This window comes from Podarcis liolepis, assembly GCF_965112155.1.
Source record: "Podarcis liolepis genome assembly, chromosome: Z".
NCBI classification, from domain to species: domain Eukaryota; kingdom Metazoa; phylum Chordata; class Lepidosauria; order Squamata; family Lacertidae; genus Podarcis; species Podarcis liolepis.
This window is the reverse complement of record NC_139570.1, coordinates 33,351,093-33,365,833: the sequence shown is the minus strand read 5'-3', so window position 1 is coordinate 33,365,833 and position 14,741 is coordinate 33,351,093. Positions and strand designations below refer to the sequence as shown.

The 14,741-nt window shown below is 46.4% G+C and overlaps 1 protein-coding gene and 1 long non-coding RNA gene across 7 annotated transcripts in view; one reads left to right on the top strand and one right to left on the bottom strand.

Moving 5' to 3' along the window:
* Window positions 1-358: 358 nt before the first annotated feature.
* On the bottom strand, window positions 359-5,243 carry LOC310698345. Of its 3 annotated transcripts, none has more exons than XR_014521423.1 (3): window positions 4,967-5,170; window positions 1,522-1,885; window positions 359-1,174 (listed from the first exon to the last, which is right to left on the bottom strand). It is a non-coding gene; the product is annotated as an uncharacterized lncRNA (long non-coding RNA). The 3 variants fall into 3 exon arrangements; XR_014521421.1 differs by lacking the exon at window positions 359-1,174 and adding an exon at window positions 4,449-4,674 and having other exon boundaries at window positions 1,185-1,882; window positions 4,967-5,243; XR_014521422.1 differs by lacking the exon at window positions 359-1,174 and adding an exon at window positions 4,449-4,674 and having other exon boundaries at window positions 1,185-1,885; window positions 4,967-5,242.
* COL5A1 (collagen type V alpha 1 chain) overlaps window positions 3,834-14,741 on the top strand; it is a 184,710-nt gene continuing 173,802 nt past the window's right edge. For 2 of the 4 annotated variants that reach the window (XR_014521361.1, XM_083484935.1), the window contains exon 1: window positions 3,840-4,542. Coding sequence is in view for 3 of the 4 variants with exons in the window: in XM_083484935.1 (XP_083341061.1) it covers window positions 4,437-4,542 (106 nt within the window). In the remaining variant the exon portion in view is untranslated. Of the gene's footprint in view, window positions 4,543-14,741 lie in introns of all 4 variants that reach the window. The other 2 variants (XM_083484933.1, XM_083484934.1) reach the window with 2 other exon arrangements.

The window sequence follows — 14,741 nt, the reverse complement described above, 5'->3', positions numbered from 1 at the left end:
GTTTGAAAACCTCCCATTAATTTTTAGCACCGTCCCCAAATTGATTCAGACCTAGGCCAGATGTGGGTAGGGTGTTCCCCAAGGCTGGCCACAGATTTGGGGTCAGGAGGGTGTCCCTAGCGCTAGCCACCACCACCAGATGGATTATTAAAAATGAACACTGTGGCTGAAAACAGTTCACTAACGTAACAACTTCAGAAACCTGTGTAGTGTTGTTGCAAAGTATCAGCAGAGAGAGATGAACCTTTTTCTATTTTTTTTTTGGCACTCAGACATCTCTCTGGCACAACAAACAGATTTCAGGTATGTGCAAATTCTGGATGATGGTTTGTCAAGAAATAAGCAAAATACACTAACATCCTATTCCACTTTGGTTGTTTTTATTTTATTGATTTGTTTGATTTGCTCCAACAAAATCTAAAAAAACCAACAAAAAAGAATAAAGGCTGTTCCCACTAGCAACTATCTTTGTCTCTGAAATGTCAGAGGGCGTGCAAATGAGGGTGTGGGTTTGCACATTTCTATGTAACTGGGACGCTCCTAAGGAGGTCAGTGACCCTTTGGGCTCAAGTGATCCTCTCCAGTGGGGAAGATTCCAGCTTTTACCACAACAAAACCATACTTTTGACACACTGGAGAAATCAAGAGGGGAGTTGGCTGGGCTGCATTCGTGGCCTCTAAAATGACAGCATGCAGGTCCTGACCAACTTTGTGATTCACTTGATATTTGTCATTCTTCATCTCTCTCTCCTTTTTTTTTTTTTTTTTGGTCTCCAGATGTGGGGCAACTCCCCCGCCCCTCATTTTGGTCGGCACAAATAGCTCATTGTCTGGAATCGTGACCTTTTCAGTTTAATGGCAAAGCACCAGCTACTGCAAAGGGAGATCTCGTGGATACCTTGATAGAGTCTCCATCGAAACTGTGTTGGAGACACTTCCCTTAGGGATACAGGGATGTGTGCATTTCAGCTTCTCGTATTTAAAATCTTAACTTTGGTCTACCACATTTCCAGCAACGCTTGCATTTTTTTTTAAAGTGCACATGAAAATCCATGCATATGTTCATGTACACTTCACGTTCATACTTGGTTGAATGGGCTGCAGATCTTCTTATTCTCGTATAATAAACATATCCAATAAGTCTCTCTCGTCTTTTTTTCTGAAGCTTTGTACTCTACAAAAAAAAAAGGTGAGTAAGGGGAGACACGATAAAAGTGAATGACATGGAGAAACTGGATAGAGAAAAGATTTTCTCCCTCTCTCATAACATTAGGACTTTGTGTGGGCATCCAATGAAACTGAATGTTGGAAGCTTAAGGACAGATAAACGAAAGGACTTCTTCACATAGCGCAGTTAAACTTTGGCACTTGGGCTAGATCTAGACACATCCAACGTTTCAGTTTAAAGAGTTGTCAATTTAAACAGGGAAAACAGGTAGAGAAAAACGGGATTCCATATCACCATCTGGTGGCTCAATGTTATATCGCATATACAATGCATATAAATCGCTTTTCCTTTACCAGTCTAGCTGACTCCTTGCTCCCACAGGAGGCAGTGATGGTCACCAACTTGGATGGCTTTAAGAGATTATTTGACAAATTCAGGAAGGAACAGAAGGCTATTGATGGCTACTAGTCACAATGGCTATGCTCCACCTACATGGTTGGAGGCAGCGATGCTTCTGAATACCAGTTGCTGGAAACAACAGCGGGAGAGAGTGCTCTTGTGATTGGTTCCTGCTTGTGAGCGTCTTCCTATCGGGGCATCTGGTTGGCCACTCTGAGAACAGGCTGCTGGACTAGATGGGCCATTGGCTTGATCCAGCAGACTCTTTGTATTTTCCATCTCAGCTGTTGGGGGAAGTATGTTTCTGTATACCAGCTGCTGGAAATCAAAGCAGAGGAGAATGTTTCTGTTGCATTCAGTGCTGGAGAAAAGCTAATACATTTCATTCTGTTGAATTTGTAGTTAATGCAAGTTTTACTTTAAACCACCAGCGGGCACTGCTTGTGTAGCAATCTAGCCAGCATTTGTTTGTAGCTCTCTGTTTAAGTTAATTCCACCCCCAAAAGCTGAGCTATTAAAAAAAAAATCTCTCCACTTGTTGAGGCAAAATGTCTGCTGTTTCTCTGTCTCATCACCACTCATCCTATAAACAGTTCCTGCATGAATAAAATCTTCAAACTCCAGAAACCATAAGTGATCTAATTCTCCAAGCTGCAAGCTCTCCTAGCAGGTTTTGGGCCCAGACATTGATTTAGAACTCCAAACAAAGTTTCCCTGAATTTTCCCTTCCAAAAGCCTTTTCATCTAAGCTGCCCTTCCTCAACAAGAAAGAAGGAGAGTGGATTTCAAGTGAAGCGAAAAGAAGTAGGTAGTGAGGAAAAAATAAAATGGACTAGAAAGAAAAGAGCAGGCTGCAAGATCTGCTAACACTTATATCCTGCTTATGGGCTTCTTTTTTGGGTCCCTGTTTAGCCACTGTAAGAATAGGATGTTGGACTAGATGGGCCATTGGCCTGATCCAGTAGGATCTTCTTAACTATTAAGTTATTATTATTTATTAAATTTGTATCCCACCCTTCACCTGTAGATCTCAGGGAAGTTAACAACACAAAAATAGAAGCAAAAACACAAAATATATAATAAAAAACTAAAACAAAACAATAACCACCCTCACCCTCTCCCACAAACACATTAAACCGAATACAGTGGTACCTTGGTTTTCGAACGTCTCGGAAGTTGAACGTTCTGGTTTTCAAACGCCGAAAACCTGGAAGTAACTGCATCGGTTTTCAAACGCTTTCCAGCTTCTGTATTGAGTTTTCTGTAAGTAAATGCTTCTGGAAGTAACTGCTTCAGTTTTCGGACGTTTCGTAAGTCGAACCATCTTCTAGAATGGATTATGTTTGAAAACCGAGGCACCACTGCAAAGGATGTTACTGAGCCAAAGGCTTGGTTGAAGCGGAACATTTTAGCCTGGCATCTAAAGGCATAGGCACCAACTCCATGGGGCTTGAGGGGGCCTGAGCCCCCTCAAAAATTCATTTGGGGGGGCTCCGCCCCCCCCAATAATCTCCGGTGCCCCTCCAGCAGAGCACCATCGCTGCCCATCCCCCAGCCCAAAATGCACAGGGTCGGGCTGCATACCTCCTGCCCTCCCTCCCGAGCAAAAGCTCCACCCAATTTCCGCTCCGGAGCTGATTAATAGGCGCAGCACGCTCTCCCCTATTCGCTCACGAGGAGGCGGCGCCACTTTATTTGCATATTCATGAGCTTATTTATTATTCATGAGCTTTCCCGGGCCCCCCCAATATTTTTTATAAGTCCGCGTCCCTGTCTAAAGGTGTATAATGAAGGTGCCAGGTGAATCTCCCAGGGGTGAGCATTTCACAAACAGGGAGCCACTGAATAAAGGGCCCGTTCTCATGTTGCCACCCTCTGGACCTCTCTTGGAGAAGGCATATGAAGAATGGCCTTACATGATGATCACAGGGCTTGGTAGGTTCCTATGGAGAAAGTCAGATTTGGTAGATTTCTACATTGCTGGCTGGGAAACAGCTTTCTCTGCAGTCATGGCCAATTGCTGCCAGCCAGTGCAAACAGTACTCAGCTAAACAGATGAAATCTCTGTCTCTTCTACCCCGTGCTTGTTCATTTTGCTCTGTGATTTTATTTCAATGCATCATTTTTCCAATGCACGATTTTTTACTTTTAAATGCATCACTTTTAATGCATCAATTCTCCAGCGACTGGATTTAAACTTCCCGCTGGGGTCTCCTCTGCCTGCCTGTTCTCACGCCCTAGTTGGAGGGGGAGCTTGAAAGGGTGGGGAAGACAGGCCTCTCTCTTTGCCACACACACAAAATTTTCTTTGCAAACTCCTTCCCTCGCCTCCCCCTCCCATCTGCGGAGAAGCGAAGAAGAGGCGGGGATTAGGGCTCTTCCGAGATCCTGATTGGCCGAGGCACCTCTGGATTGACATCCTATCCTCATCTGCTCTAAGAGGAGAAAGAGGAGAAGGAGGAAAGAAAAAAGTTTCACTCCCAGATCAGAGAAGGGAAAGGGGAACATCACGGTGTAGAAAGTCATCCCCGGAAGGCAGATCAAGCAGAGGGCCACTGGCAGAGGTGGAAGAGGACAGCAGTGGGCTCCCTTAAGGAAAGAAAGGAACGGCCGATCTTCCAAGCAAAGCAGCCACCAAGCAAACTTTTTGCAGACTTTTTGGAGAAGAGGCAGAGCAGCTGGAAGGAGACGTCCAGTCTCCTCCTCTTCCATCCCAAGCATCCAAACTCATGGCTTCGTAAAGAGAACATTCCTTTGGGGGGTGGGGAGGGATATATATTAAAAGAAAGAAAGAATATTCCACCAGGCTTGAGGCTGCGTCTTTTGCACAAGCAAAATAATAATTATCCCTGTTTTGTCTCGGTGGACGATGGATACTCACACAAGATGGAAAAGGAGGACTTGGGTGATGAGGTCCATTCACCCTTGGAGTCTAGTAATGTGTCTTCTCTATTCAGTAGCCCAGAGCCACGCAGGTAAGTGGGACCAACAACTCAATTGTTTTTGCTATAGATGCAGGTTGTTTATTTTACTTCTTTTTATTTCTAAAGAGTTTTTGCCCTCGGGTCACGCAATTATTTTTTCCCCATCGTGTTCATACATGATTCCTAGAGGGAAAGGTTTGAGGCAGTGCTTAGATTTGGAATTGCCTTATATATATATATATATACATATATTCTCTCTCTCACTCACTCACACACACACACACACACACATACATACATACATACAGTATATATATGCAGCAGCAATTGAAAGAGATGCAGGAGCAAATCTAGGTTTTGCACTGTTTTTGCACTATCATAAATAATTTTAGCAGCCCCAGTCCTTTGAATGCCATTTATCAAGGGCTGGGACGGGCAAAAGGAGAAAACTTCAGAAATGCAAAGTGTTTCTTACCCGTTTCTAGGGAGGGAGAAAGGTTTCTTGCGGAAGATGATCTATACAGTTTGCAAAGGTCTGTTGCTTGGGATTATCTCTCCGTAGCGTAACTGTGTCCAGCTGCAAACTCCCGCCCCCCGCCCCGCTCCTGAGGAACAATCTGGGGATCAAAGGCAGGAACTTTGCAAACTCAAATGAACTTAGAAAACAGACGCCCCCTAATGTGCCTTAAGTGAACTTTATGGAAACAAATTCTTGCGTCTAAAACTCAGAGCGGGTCAGTGAGACCAACGCAGGAAATCGTGTTACTCCAACCCCAAATCTGGGTTTCATGAAAGAAGCCCAAAAATGTTCCATGATATGTGTTGCCTTTGACTGGTGGGTCGTGGAAGAGATGTTTTCTTACTTTTACACCTGGATAGAAACCAGATCAGACAGACAGACTGTTCCAATAAGGATATCTTTGGAACAGTATTAAGTTTTGTTTTTCAAAGAAAAAAGTTGGACTGTTAGTTTTGAGACTGGAAAATGCCATGAAGTGAAATATTTGTGATAAACATTTGTTCTGGGCTTCCTACTGCTTCTTATGTATGTACAGTATTTACAAAGCGCCGGTGATGGGTCTGGAGTCTTGTAGAGAAGAAAGAGGAAAGTCTCTGCCACCTTAGGAAATAACAGGAGGGAGTGATGAGCGGAGACACCTGTATTACAGTGGGTTGGGTTCCATAACCCTTGGGGATCCCTTCCAACGCTTTGCTTTGGATTCAGTTACAGCAAGGTTTATTGCAAGTCATAAGAACATAATAAGATCCTGATGCTGCTGAATCTAGTTCAGCATCCTGTTCCCACAGTGCCTGTCAGATGCCCTTAATGCAAAATCCACAAACAGGACCCAAGCAGGACATAGGCTCACAAAGGTTACACTCCCTTAGTGGTTTCTTATCAGTTTCTTGGAATAGATACATTCGTGGAGGACAACGCTATCAGTGGCTACTAACCATGATGCTCCATGTTGGATCTCTGGTACTGGGGCAGTATGCCTCTGAATGCCAGTTCCTCTTGTTTCTGCAGGCAGTAGTGCTGGAAGGCTATTGATAGTGTATAAAACAAGTTCTTTACACAGGGCTGGCCCTCAAACTGGGTCTCTGCATTTGCATGTTCTGCTTTGCATGCAGAAGGTCCTGAGTTCAATCTACGCCCGCATCTCCAGGTAGGGCTAGGGAATGCCTCATCATGGATACCCTGGGAAGCTGCTGCCAGCCAGTGTAGACAACACTGAAGGAGATGGACCAACAGATCTGACACTTGGTATAAGACAGGCTCCTATTTCCTATTTATTATCCAAAACAATGAGGATTAGAATCTTGCTTTATTGTAGAGAAAGGGCGGTAGCTCCAAGGTAGAGCATCTGCTTTGCTTTCAGAAGTCCCCAGGTTCAATTCCTGCTGGGAACTCCAGGTAGGACTCGGAATGTTCCCTGCCTGAAACCAGTTAGTGCAGATGGTCCTGAGCTAGAGAGACTAATAGTCTGACTCAGGATAAGGCAGCTTCCTGTGGTCCTATGTTCAGAAGTTGTTGCACTCCATCATCCCTGCTCATTGGACATGTAGGCTGCTGAGCCTGCTGGCAGCTTCTGTGGGGCTGCTGGGAGTTATACTTTAGCCGGAATTAGATGGCACCACGTTGGGGAAGGCTGCTTTATGAGTTGTTTGACAGTGTGGCTGGGCGATATATATTGTCCAAAATAGTTTTGAAGTCCAATGCCATGATATCAGTTTCATAATTTTTGACCTGGCAATATATCATGAATCATGATGTGTGTGTGTTTGCACACACGCTATGCAAAAATCACAATGCAGGAAAAAGTGTGAAGCCAGCCTCTCCATAGCTCCATCCTTATTTCAAACATCATGATATATCTGTATATCACAATGTATAGCTAGTGAAATATCATGATGTTGAAAATCAGATATTGCCCTGCTCTATTCAGCAGTGGAACAAACAAGAAACTTTATCGTTTGTTGGAGGTTTTTAAACAGAGGTTGGGTAGCCATCTGCCAGGGGTTCTTTAGCTGTGAATCCTTCATTGCAGGGGATTGGGCTAGATGATCCTTGGGGACCCCTCCCAAATCTACAATTCCATGATTCTATGACCTCATTTATCGTTCTGCCTTACTGAAAGCCTCTGGACTCTAGAGAATTCTGGAGACCCTTATGGGTATTCTGCTGTGGAGCCCTGACATGGGCTGCAGCATCTCTCCTAGATTATACAATCCATGCCAGAATTTTTGGCAGGACAGACCCTGTTTGCTAACACTTTTTGGAGAGGAATCCAGTGGTGTCCCTAAGAGTGACTTGTCAAGAACCATCCAGTGAGTTTCATAACTGCACTAGGAACACAGGAACACAGGGATCCATTTTGTACCACTGGTCCAGCTACCTCAGTACCATCTATGCTGGCTGGCAGCAGCTCTGCAGGGCTTCAGGCAGGGGCAGAGCATGTTTTCATAGCCCCTGGGTGGTGCACATGTACCGGAGGGTGCAGAGGGCAAAGAGAGCCTGCTGCGTGCCAGCCCAGCCCTTGCCGCTGATGCTGCTAGAGCAACACCAACCCATGAGCCACTTTTCGAGTCTGGGATCTGGGGAGGGCGGCATGAGGGTGAGGCTGGGATTGAAGGGCACATAGTATCCTTCTCACACTGCCTTCCCCGAGCAGCTTTAGATCCCAGCCTCCTAAAGTGGTGCAGGGCTGGCTCAGGGAGGGTGGCATGAGGAGCCAGCAGCTCCCCCCACCCGCTACTTCCCTGGGCATTCCTGAACCTATCTGGAAATGCCACCAGGGACCTGGGACCTTCTTTGTGCAAAGCAGGTGCTCTGCCATTGAGCTATGGAGGCCCCCGGTTCCCCTTTCTCAGAGCTACAATTCTCAGAGCTGTTTAACAGTCAATCCCTCTTCACAGGGAACTCTGGGAAATGTAGCTCTGGGAGAAGAAGCAGGGTTCTCCTACCACCCCGAACAAACTACAGCTCCCAGGATGCTTTAGGAGAAGCCATGAATGCTTAAAGTGGCATCTGATGTGAAATGTGGCCTTGGTCACCCACCCCAAATCCAAGCTGTCTTGCAAAATAAACGAAACTGAAGGGAAAGAAATGTGATTCCCATTTCCTTCAGCTTTACACCCACTGTGTGCCAGGCGTCCAGATGTGACAGATGAAAGGCTCTGAGTAGGCTTGCATGGGCGGGGGAAGGGGGGCTCTGGGGAGTGACCTAATATTACAGGCTTGCGGTCCTGGTCCTGTAGGGTGCCAACTTACAAAGTTAAAACCCTCAGCGACTACCGAATAGAGCTTTGTGTTGCGAGAATCCCGCCCACACAGCTTTTAGGCTTTCTGCAGACAGCAGTTGTTGGAAATATTTTCACATGTAGTACAAGATGCATTTCTCATCCTTAGCTCTTTGCCATGACTTTGTTAGGCAAAAGCACATAATCTGCAACCAGAGGCTGCAGGCTAAATGGTTTGGTTTTTTTAATGCAGCTTCTCAATTGCAAATGATATTCAGAAGAAAAACTTCCAAGTGGAGTGTCCTGCATGCAAGAGCTTCCCATCAGAGCATCTGGTTGGCCCCTGTGCATAGGCACCATCTAGGGTGGGCCTGGGGTCCCCCCCCCCCAATTTAAGGCAGGGGGCCACATCTCCCCAAAATCTGCAGGGGAGTGAAAACATGCCGCATTACATGCTTACATTAACCAAGCAGTCCGTGTGGCATACTTGTGTCACTCACGCCTGCCCTGTGGCATATGTGCGACACGTCAGCACATCATGCGATCTGCGCACATGATGTCATCATGTCACATGGCGTGCTGACGTCACTCATGCATATCGCGTGGCACCAGCCCCTTCAATTGCAGGGGCAAGGCGGCACACTTGCCGCTGTGAGAACAGGATGCTGGACCAGTGATCCAGGAACCAGGCTCTTTTTGTGTTTCACAAAGAGGTGTCTTAAATTCTCCCATGGGAAATCCCTGAAGCATTCAAGAATTTGAAGGGATAGGTTAGCCTTTAACTCAGGACCCACTTCAAACATTGCAATAAAATAAAATAAAATGCTGGTGGGAGGGAAACCTCATACTCTCCAAGTGTCCCTATTTTCCAGGGACAGTCCCAGAATTACAAAAGACAACGGTGGGGTGCACAGGGTGAATAGAACACACCACACTAGCCCAATGCTTGCCACCAATGCTGTTGGACGGGTGCAAGCAGGGTGTAGAGGATTCACAGAGCCTGCACTCCACCCCAGCCCTTGCCACTGGAGGCAAGTGGGACCACACTGCGCCACCTGCCTGCCCATCCAAGGAGGAACCCAGCTAGCCAATAAGGCCCATAGAGAGTGAATCCCCCCAACATTGGCTGGGCGTCCATTCAATGAGGCAGCTGGGGAAGTGGCGGAGAGGCCAGAGACCCCTTGCGGCAGGCAAGGTGGGATGGGGATCTTTGGATGTGTGGGGTGCCTGGGTTGCCCCCACACAAATTGTGCACCAGGGACTACAGTCGCTTCTGGCTACTGCTGAGCTTGGGGAGGAGGAGGAGGAGGAGGAGCTGGCACTTGTCCCAAGAGGTGGTAAGGGAACTTCCCGCTGCCTCTGCATGGTCTCTCCATGGCCGCTGCTCCATGGGGAGCTCATAGTGACTGCTGGAGAATGGGTGAGGAGAGGCTGTGGCCGCTGAGGCCCCACCCCCTGTGACATGCTGACTCTGAGGGGCAGGCAGAGGGCAGGGCTGCCCTGGATGAGAAGAAAGGGGGAGCGGAACAGAGCACAAGGAATCTAGATTTTTTATTTAAAAGCCCCCCAAACCCTTTACATCCACATCTAAACTTGCCCCTTTTGAAAATTTATGTACACTCGTACCTTGGATCCCAAACGCCTTGGTACTCAGACGTTTTAGCTCCCAAACACCACAACCCTGGAAGTGAGTGTTCTGGTTTGCGAACGATCTTTGGAACTCAAATGTTCGACGAGGCTTCCTCGGCTTCCGATTGACTGCAGGAGCTTCCTGTAGCCAACCAGAAGCTGTGCTTTGGTTGCTGAATGTTTTGGAAGTCGAATGGACTTCCAGAACGGATTCCGTTCGACTTCCAAGGTACGACCGTATTTGTGTATGTGCTTGTAAATCTACTGAAGAATAAAATAAAATCGAGATTAAGAGGGTGTCTCAAGACGGTGGAGGGTGCATGTGCTGTGCCCTGTTTGTGCAGTGGTGGTGACACCCAGCCTTCTTCTGATAGGAAATGCCTTGTGCTGGGAGCGGGGAATGGGGAGTGAGAAGTGCCCCTATTTTCATCCAAGGAATATTGGAGTGTATGAAACCTTAAAAAGAGTAAGGGCTGTCATTGGGTTATCTGGACCCTTCTTGAAGGAGCTGTGGAAAGAGATTAGAATCAACCAAGATGGAAACAGACTCAGCCTCCAGACAAATGGGATATACTGTTAAGATGCCTTCGGCTGAGTCACTGTGGATGTGAATTTGCTTCTGTTTAACTTGGGTCATTCCCCATGTGTCAAGATAGGCTTGGGAAACTGGAGAGGTGATGATGTCACAGGGGCAGACCTGGGGCTTGTCTGGGGCGACAGACTCCCTCCCCAAAGATGGGCATTCCGAGGCATGGAAACCTCACTCAATGCTGTGTTGTTAATTCTAGTGATTTCCCAGCAAAGTGTTTGTTCTGAGCAGGATGTGATTGAAACATATCAGGTGAATAATTGAAAGCATCCCTCTGCCTGTTGTGACTTTGGATAGAGTCCACTGTATGGCTTGCAGCATAACACTTGCCTGGGGATGGGGATCCTGGGATAGATAGGGCTGTTGCTTAGTGGGTAGAGCACCTACTTTGCACACAGGAAGCCAGAACCATAGGGACTAGGATTTTACTTTATTTTTAGGAGAGTAGCCATAGTTCAGTTGTACAACACCTGATGCTACAATGAACACTATACCTTCTTCTGTGACCAAGTCTCTCTGCATCAACTCAAGTTACCACTGTACCTGCCTCCACAGCTCTCTTTCTGCATTATCCAACTCCCTGTTGCTTTGAATTGTATTCTGTGCCTATCTTTGGGGCAGGTGGGAGAAACAACTCCATTTTCTTCATTTTACCAATGTTTGATTTGCGTGGCTTTGTCCAATCTCAGCTTCATTGTCCAAGTGTCACAAGCCATGCATCAGCATCCCAAAGGCACTCTGAGGAGTCAGATGACTCCCAGGTAGATGGCAAATAAATTCAATTCAGTTCTGCTTTTATAGCAACTCAGTATTTTAGTGTGGCAGCACCAACACTTTGGAACTCCCTGCCTATTGATGTCATGCTGTACTCTTCCCTGTACGATTTGCAGTGCCTGCTAAAAACATTTTGTTTAGGCAAGACTACCCAGATGCTTAAAGGACGCGGGTGGCGCTGTGGGTTAAACCACAGAGCCTAGGACTTGCCGATCTGAAGGTCGGCGGTTCAAATCCCTGCAATGGGGTGAGCTCCTGATGCTCGGTCCCTGCTCCTGCCAACCTAGCAGTTCGAAAGCATGTCAAAGTGCAAGTAGATAAATAGGTACCACTCTGGTGGGAAGGTAAACGACATTTGAGTGCACTGCTCTGGTTTGCGAGAAGCGGCTTAGTCATGCTGGCCACATGACCCGGAAGCTGTATGCCAGCTCCCTCGGCCAATAAAGCGAGATGAGCGCTGCAACCCCAGAGTCGGTCATGACTGGACCTAATGGTCAGGGGTCCCTTTACCTTTACCTTTACCTAGATGCTTAGAAAATGGATGCAAGTTTTGATCTGTTTTCAGGCTATTTTTCAAAAGACTTAAATTATTGCTATTAATTATTATTACTGATAATCTTATTGTTTTATCTTTTTGTAAACTAATTTGAGGTTGTTGTTGTGTTTTTTTACTACCAAGTTCTGTACAATTTTTACAAAACAAAACAAATAAATACAAACCTACCTAGTTTGCATATTCTGAAACAATATGCAAACCGAAATACAGCCATCCTTTGCAATTCACACTTTCCTGAATTTTGTAATCCGATTTTCCATCCAAACAATAAGGTCAGTGGTTCAAATCCCTGCGACGGGGTGAGCTCCCTTTGCTCAGTCCCTGCTCCTGCCAACCTAGCAGTTCAAAAGCACAAAGTGCAAGTAGATAAATAGGTACCGCTCCGGCGGGAAGGTAAACAGCATTTCTGTGTGCTGCTCTGGTTCGCCAGAAGCGGCTTAGTCATGCTAGCCACATGACCTGGAAGCTGTAAGCCGGCTCCCACGGCCAGTAAAGTGAGATGAGCACTGCAACCCCAGAGTCATCCGCGACTGGACCTAACAGTCAGGGGTCCCTTTACCTAGTGCTGGGTGCCATCTCGCTTTCACCTTCACGGTTTTTCCCACATTGTGATTTTTACATAGTGATTAATGATATATTGCCAGGTCAAAAATTATGAAACAATATAATGAAAAACCAGTTTTGGACTATATATCACCCAGCCCTAGTGTATACTAGGATAAAGGGTTTATACATTGCATATATGCATGAAAACCATTTCCCCCAGTCATTGCAAAATCATTTCCCCTATTATAATGGATGTTTGTATGAACATCCATTATAATAGGGGAAATGGTTTTGCAAAAAAAAAAAAAAAAATGTTTATGTCCGGCAGATGTGTGTACATATTGAGAAATTCCTGCTAAAATTCTGGTTCATGAAATTCATGATGGCTGTTAAAAAAGAAAACCATATAGTGGAAGCTGATGTAGAGGTGTGGAGAACTTCAGAATGGAAGAATGGGTAACTTGGGGAAACTTAAATCAACAGATTTTGGAATTCACAGGCTGATAACAGAGCTGAGTGTGACTGAGATCTCAATGCCATGTGAAGCTGAATGTTGGAATATCCAGGACAGATAAAAGAAAGCCCCTCTTCATGTAGCGTCTAGTTAAACTATGGAACTCACTCTCATTGAAGGCAATGATGGCCACCCAACCTGGATAGCTTTAAAAGAGGATTGAATAAATTCATGGAGGATAGGGCTATTCGCAACCACTAGGCATGATGGCTGAGCTCTGCCTCCATAGTCAGAGGTGGTAGGGCTCTGAATACCAGTTGCTGGGAACTGCTAGTGGGGAGAGTGCTGTTGCACTGAGGTCCTGCTTGCAGAATTGCCATTGAAGCATCTGGTGGCCACTGTGAGAACAGGACTCTGGACTAGATGGGCCATTCGCCTGATCCAGCAGTAAGGCTCCTCCTTATAAAGAGACAGACAGTTAGGTGAGGTATCCATAGCAGAGACCAGAGTAGGAATGGCCACTGGGAGGAGTGCAGAGAGGAGAAATGCAATGGTACATCTGCATCAGCACAAACAGATGCCCTCATCTGCCCCAGCTGCAACAAAACATGTGTCTCCCATATCGGTCTCTGCAGCCACAGCAGGTGCTGTAACTTTCCAGCACTTTGACTTTACCTCCGATGGTGCACTCTTCATTTGTCTCCTGAGACAAACAGATGTCAACTAACAACAGCTAAGTTCTTAAGGTAATCAGTATTTGGGTAGGATTTGGCTCCTTGAGTGCCGAAAGGTCTGCCTCAGCAAGATATAATCCAAAAGGACATTGACCCAGATTTGTTATCTGGGCTGGGATTCTGGGACTCATGGTGGTGTCTGCTTGAGGGGTGAGAGACAGCCTGTTCCACTCTGTTTGTTTGACTGTGCTCTGGTATCCAGGAAACAGATCTGGAGCAGAGGTATAGAAGAAGGCAGTGCAGAAAGGGAGCCAAAGGCAATGCAAACTCTGCCAAGGAGGTCTTGGCCATGGTGCTCTGACTCCCTGGCCACTCCTTGTTGGCTGTCAATGCTAGGGTCTGATGAGGGTCAGGAAGCGTGTGCAGAGTGCATTCAAGAAGGCAGGGCTTGGATCCAGCTGCATCTCAATCAGAGGGCTTTTAGGAGAGGGTGGTGGTGATGTCCTGCCTCCTTATCTGAGTTGTTGAGGTTCCTCATTCTTGACCTAAAGGATATGGCTTCTGTTTGTGTGATACTGAACATTGCCAGGCATGTTTGTGTTTAGATTAATTGCATTTGAGATCCTGGGAGCTTTGATTCCTATTGTGGACCATCGGAGCTAGTGGTTTTCCTTGGTACATTCTAAACAGAGCTAAAATTGAGACTCTTCCCTCAGTTAACCATATTATCTGAGCCTTGTGGAATCATAAAAAACCAGCAACTGGTATTCAGAGGCATACTGCCTCCAGCAGGGGAGTGCAATTTCTTACAGGCCTGTTTCTTCATACAGGTAAAAGGTAAAGGGACCCCTGACCATTAGGTCCAGTCGTGGCCGACTCTGGGGTTGCGGCGCTCATCTCACTTTATTGGCCGAGGGAGCCGGCATACAGCTTCCAGGTCATGTGTCCAGCATGACTAAGCCGCTTCTGGCGAACCAGAGCAGCGCACAAAACACTGTTTCCCTTCCCGCCAGAGCGGTACCTATTTATCTACTTGCACTTTGACGTGCTTTCAAACTGCTAGGTTGGCAGGAGCAGAGACCGAGCAACGGGAGCTCACCCATCACGGGGATTCGAACTGCCAACCTTCTGATTGGCAAGTCCTAGGCTCTGTGGTTTAATCCACAGCGCCACCCGTGTCCCTCTTCATACAGGAGAAAATGCTAAATTGTCCCTTAGAACATAAGTCTGCTAGTTCGGGCCAGTGCAATCTATTCCAGCATCCAAAAGCAGGACCCGAGTACAAGG